Here is an 8,701-nt window from a genome sequence, read left to right on the forward strand (position 1 = left end):
TCTATAGACCTGACTTTCTTCAGGCTCAGGCGCACTTGGCGGCAAAGTTGGGTAAAGCTTCATATCTGCCATTCATTCTATGAGTAAATGCATCGTAATTCCGACGAACGAAACATTTTTTTCATGATGATACTCGTCCGTCAGCATGAACTCCAGTCTGTCTGTTGAGCCTTTCAAAGGAAGGTAGATTGGAGTGTCAAAACTCTACTAAGCCTACAGAGTCCATTTTTCAGGACAAACAGCTTAATCTTGTCCCCTGCTTGGCTGTTGACGATGGCCGCGATATCTTCAATCTTAAACAAACCGTTCATAATTTCAATTCTAATTTCTTTCTGATCAGGCCCTGCCCTACGATGAAAAAATCATTGTCGCTGTAAAGGTTCAGCCAGACGGGCCTGATACTTATCGATTTCAGGGCAATTCTCGTATCCTCCCCTAGGTAATCGTTAAAAATCGTAGGCTTCTCTATATTGGTCACATACAGCTGTCGCATCTTTCTTTAAAGAAACATGAACATTTATAGCTATAACCACAAGGCAAAATACAAGTCCAATAGAGACGAATGGCCTCTGGGTGTAATTAATCTAGAGCATCAAGACCTCTACGTTTCTACAGAATCGCACATTCCCGTGACCTTCTCGATGTTCACGAAATACCCCATAAAAGTCCCCACTAACCTGTTGAACGACCCCGTAAGTGTAAATTGGACCGGTCAAGCCCTTGGCTACTGGAATATACAAGTTAATTTCGCCTGTCATTGCGCTAGCACCGCCTTGGGTATATCCGCCAAACACTTGAATGGCTCCGTGCCTCTTATCAACAGTATCTTTAAATTCCACGTCTATTTCCACATGCGGCGTATCCTAGCGAGAATGAAGGTACCCATGCCATACGATGAAGGCTTTTCTGAAAACGAGAACCCCTACTCTTCATCTGGATATGCCCAGATTTGTCGCGAATATGGTGCCGACCCTAATGCCCAATACAAGTTTAAGGCTCTCATGTCCTCGCTCACAAATGGTAGATGGTGGCCGCAGGTAGATGGTGATTGGGCCAAGTTTATCATGCCTACGGGACAAGGCCTGACAACGGAAGGTCTGACGAAGCTTAGCGAGAGTATTCGTGTTTACGTGATTTTACTACTAGGGTCCCAAGCTGATGCCAAGGCATCCCTTATAGGTTCGGATGCTGACAATTTCACAGAGAGACAGATACTACTACAGAAATTTGAAGCCATGGTACAACCTTCGGAGAACGTAGGCCACGATATCACCGAGTTTCAAAAGGTGCTTCAATATGCCAGGACCCCAGTGAATTTTGCCGTGATGCACCACGTGTACATGCTACCATCCGGTATGAACCTGCGTATTGGTAAAATTGTGGGGTATAACAACAACATCTTGAATGCGCCGGCGAGTGCGATGCTTGGCATATGGCTAGACCTAAACAACAAACCCACACAGTTTTTAAAACGAGTCAGACCTGGGCAAGAAATATCGAGGGTTGCCCTAAAACCGGGGTCTGAAAAGATACCTCAGTCAGGTGATGGAAACCCTCACGATGACACCAAGGCCACCTTGGTTACTGCGGGAGTATTATCGATCCTAATGTACATTTGGTTGAAGAAATATTAATGCTCCGCAGAAGCACTAATATAGTTTGCCTATCTTATATGCCACAACAACAGCAGCAGCGGCAGCGATCGCCATGTATAGATGCTTGGCTACATATACGACAACTTTTGCAGCAACTCTGAAAAAGAACGAGACAACCGTGCCAGTAATCACTGGTAGCGCCTCACCTGCCTTACCTGCTAGGTATTTCAAAAATTTTCCAAGCCTTTCCAGCTGTTTTTGCAAAAAATCCTTTCCTACGACACTTCCTCCTGAGCCTGTTGCGGAACCTCCACCTGTAACTGCTTAACTACGTGCACAGTCCTATAAAGACCGTAATCATAATTTATTGACTCGACGACAGCATGTTGAATAAACAGATTGTTGATAAAAGTTATTGATAAAGTTATGATAAACCAAGATTTTACTCATATTTGTTACAGATTTTAACACAGATTTATTTTGTTATTGATACATGATAACCAAGAAGACATTATGTGAATTGACTAATAATTTGGAAGGAATTTACAAAATAAGTCGTTGCTCTGAAAATTGATTGCGGGAGAATTTTCTACACCAGCTTCTTACATTCCATCTAATAGAAACCAGGTGATATGAGAAAAATTCTATTTTACACATTAATTTTAACAACATTCATAATTAGTTCCAATGATCAACAAGTACATTATGAAACTTCATTACCGTTGTTACCAAAGAATACCCAAGCGAGACATCTTAAAAGAGGGAAATCACGGGTATTGTATTATTCAAATTGCAGTGCCACGTTTAATCTTATTCTTGATGGTGATATTGAAGTTAATCCAGGACCTGGTTTCGTCGCTCCTAAATGCAGTACTTGTTCTAAAGTAGTGAGATGTAACCAAAAACGTCTATTATGTAGTCAATGCCTCGATGTTTCACATGCAGTATGCCAAAATAAGCAACACTTGGTTACGAATTCTCGAGTACCGTACGAAACAATGTGTGATCGATGTCTTCATACTGTTCTCCCGTTTCTCAATGTTTCACTAAATACATCCTATGTAGAAAGTGAGAACGACGTATCAATGACTGACTACTATCTTGAAGCGCTGAACAAAAACAAACATTTGTTAAAAATATCTCATTTGAACACCCAATCCTTGATCTCTTCTTTCGCAGAATTTCAAGTATTTGCCCATACATATAACTTCGATATAATGACAATGTCTGAAACTTGGTTGAAAAATAATAAATACATTATCTAATATGTTGAATTACCAGGTTTCAAGCTAGTCTATAAAAAACGGAAAGAAAGGCGAGGAGGTGGTGTGGCAGCGTATGTTAAAGATGATATTGACTTTAAATTACGAAATGACATCACAACTTTACATAACGAACTTGAACACATATGGATAGAGATAAATGGTCGCAATAGACATAGCAAAATTCTGTTGGGTGTTTTTTATCAACCGAACTTTGACGATGCAAGCAAAGCTGAATGGCTCAGTAAAGTGGATATTATATTAGATAAAGTCGTGTCTCAGTGGAGAGGTCACATTGTTATTACCGGTGATATGAACATCAACTTGTTGGAGAATTCACAGATCACAACAGTGTACAACGACATTCTTGACTCTCATAACTTAGTACAACATGTTACGAAGCCAAGCAGAAGAGGGACTACGCTGATTGACCATTTTATAACAAACGCTCAATGTAAAGTATAACTTTGTGATGTTACTCCAACACCAGAAATAAGTGATCATGATGCTATATATGCCTGTATCAACACAAGAGTTACAAGATTTCAGCCTCGTTTTAAATATATACGTGATTACAAGAATTACATTTTAAATGATTATGTCACTGACTTTTCGCAATTACCATTAAGTGTTGTTTATTCTTCAGAATCTGCAGATGATAAACTAGATATTTTCAATGAATTAATATCTTCATGTATAGAACGACATGCACCATTGAAACGAATCAAAGTTACCAGACCTCCAGCACCATGGCTAAAAGATCTCCGCATTAATGATATGCAAAGCAAATGTAGAGAATTGCGTCACAAAGCTCACCTGACACAATCTGATAGTGACTGGGATAATTTCAGAGATATTCGAAATAACCTGAAACGTACGATCAAGCACACTAGGAAAACGTTTTTCAAGAAAGCTCTAAGCTCAAAAAGACCTGCAGATGTGTGGAAGTTTATTCACCGTATTCTGAATCCGAAGAAAGATAAAATTTGCCTGGATCCAACCACGCTGAATGATCAATATATATCAACCGCGAATAGAATTTTTGAACGCTGTTCCAACTACACAAGATGACTTATTGAATCATATTAACAATTTCCAACTACGCAATGACCGTTCAGAGTTGTATTTTAGACATGTGACCTACACGGAAGTTGAAACAGAACTGAAATCGCTTCGCATGGATTGTTCCGCTGGATTCGATAATATACCAGTTGCTCATATAAAACCTGTATTAGAATATCTCATTTCACCTTTAACACATGTTATTAATTCCGGTATTGATGAGCAAAAATTTCATACGCAATGGAAAATCGGAAAGGTTTCTCCAATTCCAAAATGTGACAATACTACTTCTTCAGATCAGTATCGACCTGTTTCAGTTTTGTCGACCTTGTCTAAAGTGTACGAAAGGTGTATCGCAAACCAAATATGTGAATACATCTCATCTGAGAATGCACTTAAAGACACCATGTCCGGATTTAGAAAGCATCACTCGACTACCACCTTACTGCTGAAAATACGCTATGATATTATAAAAGCCATGGAAAAGGGTGAAGTGACACTAGCAATGTTTTTAGATTATTCCAAGGCATTTGATACAGTTGATTTCAAAACTATCATAACTAAGCTGTATCATCTTAGCTTTTCTAAACCAGCTGTTCTATGGATGTTTTCCTACCTCAACAATCGATTGCAGTACGTTCAAATCGATGACTGTTCATCATCGATGGAGACCGTTCAATTTGGTGTGCCACAGGGTTCAGTTCTAGGGCCGATTTTTTTCAACTTGTACGTAACTGACCTACAAGATGCAGTTCATGGGACAGTTTGTCAATTCGCTGACGACACATCTTGCTATGATCACTGCAAACAAAACGAATTACCGAATGCTATTGAACAACTCACACAACGTTTGGACAACTTGTGTGACTGGTCTTTCAACAACAACCTTGCTTTCAACCAAGGCAAGACTAAAATCATGCTGTTTTCGGGAAGCAGAATGTCACAAACACATAAGTTAGATGATGACACACATGTAACCTTCAATATTAAACATTGTGGTAAACTTATTGAAAGAGTTGCAAGTTATAAGTTACTTGGTGTGCATTTTGATGAACATTTAGCCTGGGACACTCATTTAAAACAGCTTTTGAAATCTACTTACTGTAAGCTTTCTGTATTGCGCAAATTGAAACATTCAGCTCCTCAGTACTTACGTAAACAGTTAGTGGAGACACTGTTACTCTCTAGACTTGACTACTGCAATGTGGTGTTTTCCAACGCACCAGATTACAAACTTAACCGTATCAACAAAGTTTTAAGATGTGCAGCAGCCTTTGTTACAGCGCACTACTGTACCACAGCAGATATTTTGAATTTGAAATGGTTGCCCTCCAAAGAGAGAATCAACTTGAACATGTTGAAACTCGCTCACAAATCTTTGCACGAAACAGAATTTCCCACATACCTGAAAGGGCTGGAAATGAAGAAAACAGAAAGAACGACAAGAAGTTCTGAAAGATGTGTGTCCGAATTCAAAGTTAACGCATCGGATAAAACTTTTATTGGAAGAAGTGGTCGACAACTGAACGATCTTCCCACCAGTCTACGAAAAGAAGTGGTTTATAAAAAATTTGTTTACGGAGCTAAATGTTATTTATCAGATAGAGCTCTTGCAAAATATATAAATAAACATTAGTTTTTTTTGTTTTTGTTTTTATAGAAAATATTGCATTCAATATATACACACACTGTTCACTTTTATTTACGACTTTATGATTACATGTTTATTTGTTGATTTTGTCCTGTTCTTATATATTCCAACAACAGCCTCGGTTCTACCTAGTATGTCCTCAGTATGCGCATAGCTCCAGCCAATCAAGTTACTATTTCCCCCAGGCTGTTTTTTGTTCTCTCCGCTTGTTCTACTCGTTCTATTCCAAGTCCATTTTAATCTCTGACTTTATTTGATTACATATACTAATACTATAGTATTTCTTTAATATATAATCTGTTTATTTGTTGATTTTGCCTTGTCCATACGTTTTCTCACCAATCGATTCCACGCTATCGCATCCCACCATGCCTCTAGCCACTTCTCCAGTAGTCCTATCTACTCTATGCTCATGTCCATTTCGAGTCAAATTTTAGTTGATTAATGTTTATTCTGAAATATATATTACGCTTTTTAAAATTTTCTTTAATTTTTATTATAAATAGCTGTTTTTAATTAGGGATGAAGAGCCATTGTAACATATGGATATGCCCGAAATATACCATTATTATCATTATTATAACTGCGAGTACGATGGTGGAAATCAGTAGACCAACAGCCGCCACGATGCTAGCTATAGTAACACCTTGCTCCTTGAACAAGATTCTAAGCTTTTCAGCCAGAGATTTATCGCCTTCTGTGATTTTCATCAGCGTTTCCTTAATAGATTTCAGTTGGCTCTGAATGTCAGATGATAGTAAACCGTGTGCTTCTCGTACTGCTTCCTTTTGATCTTGGAGTCGTTCTAGATCTTCCCTAGCCTTTTCAATGTCTTCGTTCCAGATAGTTTGCTGTTCCTCTGATACGCCAGGTGTAGCTTTCTTTGTATCAAGCCTTTTCACCTTGGCTTCTGCTTTGGCGATCTCGTTGTCGTAGAAGATCATCTTGCTTTTCAAGTGCTTCAGGTTACCCTTTAGCGTTTGAAGCTCGAGGTTAAGCCCTCCTCTTTCACGCTCTGTGAAGCTGGCGCCAAAAGGAGTCTCTTCTATCAGGCTCTCCGTTTCATCAAGGACGTTCTCGAGCAGCGGCATCATTTCAATATCATCGGCCTTCTGTTCAACATGAAGTCATTGAGCCATTGCTTTACTGCCTTTGTTTGGTGTAGTGTAGTCGGTAAACCCCAATTCTCACAAGCGATTTGTACCTAATCTCCTCGCTATCTCGGCAACGCTCCTCAATTCACCATTCCTTTTAGTGATCTCTATGCCATCGAAAAGAAGCTGGTTTCCTTGTGCCTCAAACTCGTTATAAAATCTCGCGATTGGCTGTCCCAGCTCCTCGCCAAGGTGTTTGTAAAGATCGTCGACCTTTGATTTTAGTAGCTCTTCCCTCTGTCTTGTCGTGGTGTTTCTTGCGGAGACGGTAGGCGATTGACCCTGATCCGGCGTTATCGTGGAGCTGCCATCAGGCCTACTGAAATCCTCGTCTGGAATTTTTTCCTCAGACGTAAAGTCGTCTCCTTCGTATATTGGATTAATCGGCATTTATTTGAAACGAAAATCAGCTAATAATAAAGCATGAGTATATTCGGAACTAAGCTCGATCCCTACGCTAAGATTAAAACAATGAAACTATGAAAGGGAAGAAGCAGCGTGTAAAAGTAAGTCATGTCCCTAGCACGATGAATCAGAACGAGGACTTATATGTGGACATCCCCAACATGGGGCTGAACGATGTAATTTTTCCATCTAGTATCAAACTCCTCTTTGATCTAGAACTTACGGGAAACACAAAGCGCACTATCGTCAGCAATATAGGTAAATCCTTGGTGCAAAATCTTCGTATCACTTTGAATGGCAACGAGGTGCAAAATATTAGCGACTACAGGGTGCTCGCTACCTACAAGGACCTATGGTTGCCCAATTTTCATCGGGAAAACAACTTGATCCTAGAGGGGATCAATGCCAACGACGGTACAATACGCGCCCTACAGGTAAAAGCGACTGATCATATAGGCACGGATGAGGAAAAAGCGATCGTCGCAGCCTACGGTAGCACCTTTTGCGTGCCCTTGGGGACAATGTTTGAATTAACACGAGACTTGCCGTTCTACCAGGCAGGCTTACACGATAGGCTGGAATTCGTTATACATTTTTCATCATACGGTGACGTTATCAAAGATGGAAATACGGCAGCTGTTGGAAATACCGCAGCTAAACCACCGGATGCCGCGTATAAGATCACTAATATTGCACAAGAGTTTGACAAGATTATTAACGAGGGTCTCGCGAGCGCTATGATGTCACGGTATAATCGTTTTGCGCTACCCTATGAAAGGGTTCTCCGTGGTAAGGTTGTCACGATGAAAAAGGCTGACACAAGTTACAATTTGCAAATTGATACGCCTGCAAAAAGTTTGAAAGGCGTTTTACTGCTCTTTGTAGACCCTGCAAAAGTGAAGGCTTACTCGGGCGCTAACGAGGTGTTTTATAACCCAAAGATGGAAAAAATCTCGATCACTGTCGAGGGTGAGCCTAATGAGCTCTACACGCACGCGATGTTCCCGAAAGATCACCTCGAGCAGATTGTAAACTTATTCGGTAGCCACGATTCAAAGGTGACGATTGCCCAACCAAGTTCTTCACAGAGACATACGCCCTGTTTGTTGATTTCGGAGCATCACCTGATCATAGTCTCCACGGTTCTGGAAGGCAATTACAGAGATTGTCAGACGGTATAACCTTGCATATGACAAAGAAGGCAGACGGAACAACGGGGGATATTAAATGCTACGTTTTCCTACTTCAAGATGCTCAGCTGAACCTGAAAATAAATTGCGACCTTTGCAATCATGGCAGGAGGGGCGTTGATTAACGCTCTAGCATTCTCGGGGAGTAACTATCTGTTCAGTAAACTAGGTGGGCATGGTGAGGCCGAGCGTAAAAAGCGTGATAAAGCAATTGAACAACTTCAAGCAGCTCAAACACAGTGGGTACGTGACAGGCAGGCAAAGATCGATTGGTATAACCATCAACGAGAGCTGAAAAGGCAAGCTGGAGAGAGCTTGAAGGAGCTCGATGAAGGTATGAGAGACTATTACATTGCAACGATCGAGAAGGCTCCTAAGTTAT

At 40.4% G+C, this 8,701-nt stretch overlaps 1 protein-coding gene across 1 annotated transcript; it reads left to right on the forward strand.

The window, feature by feature from the left end:
- Nucleotides 1–872: 872 nt before the first annotated feature.
- On the forward strand, nucleotides 873–5,555 carry LOC130625270 (uncharacterized). The gene is made up of 7 exons (XM_057440322.1): nucleotides 873–1,020; nucleotides 1,180–1,286; nucleotides 1,464–1,592; nucleotides 2,216–2,663; nucleotides 2,877–3,316; nucleotides 3,407–3,815; nucleotides 3,895–5,555. The coding sequence occupies exons 1-7, from the start codon at nucleotides 873–875 to the stop codon at nucleotides 5,553–5,555; spliced, it is 3,342 nt and encodes a 1,113-aa protein (XP_057296305.1).
- Nucleotides 5,556–8,701: the final 3,146 nt, after the last annotated feature.

This window comes from Hydractinia symbiolongicarpus, chromosome 14, assembly GCF_029227915.1.
Source record: "Hydractinia symbiolongicarpus strain clone_291-10 chromosome 14, HSymV2.1, whole genome shotgun sequence".
Classification (NCBI taxonomy): domain Eukaryota; kingdom Metazoa; phylum Cnidaria; class Hydrozoa; order Anthoathecata; family Hydractiniidae; genus Hydractinia; species Hydractinia symbiolongicarpus.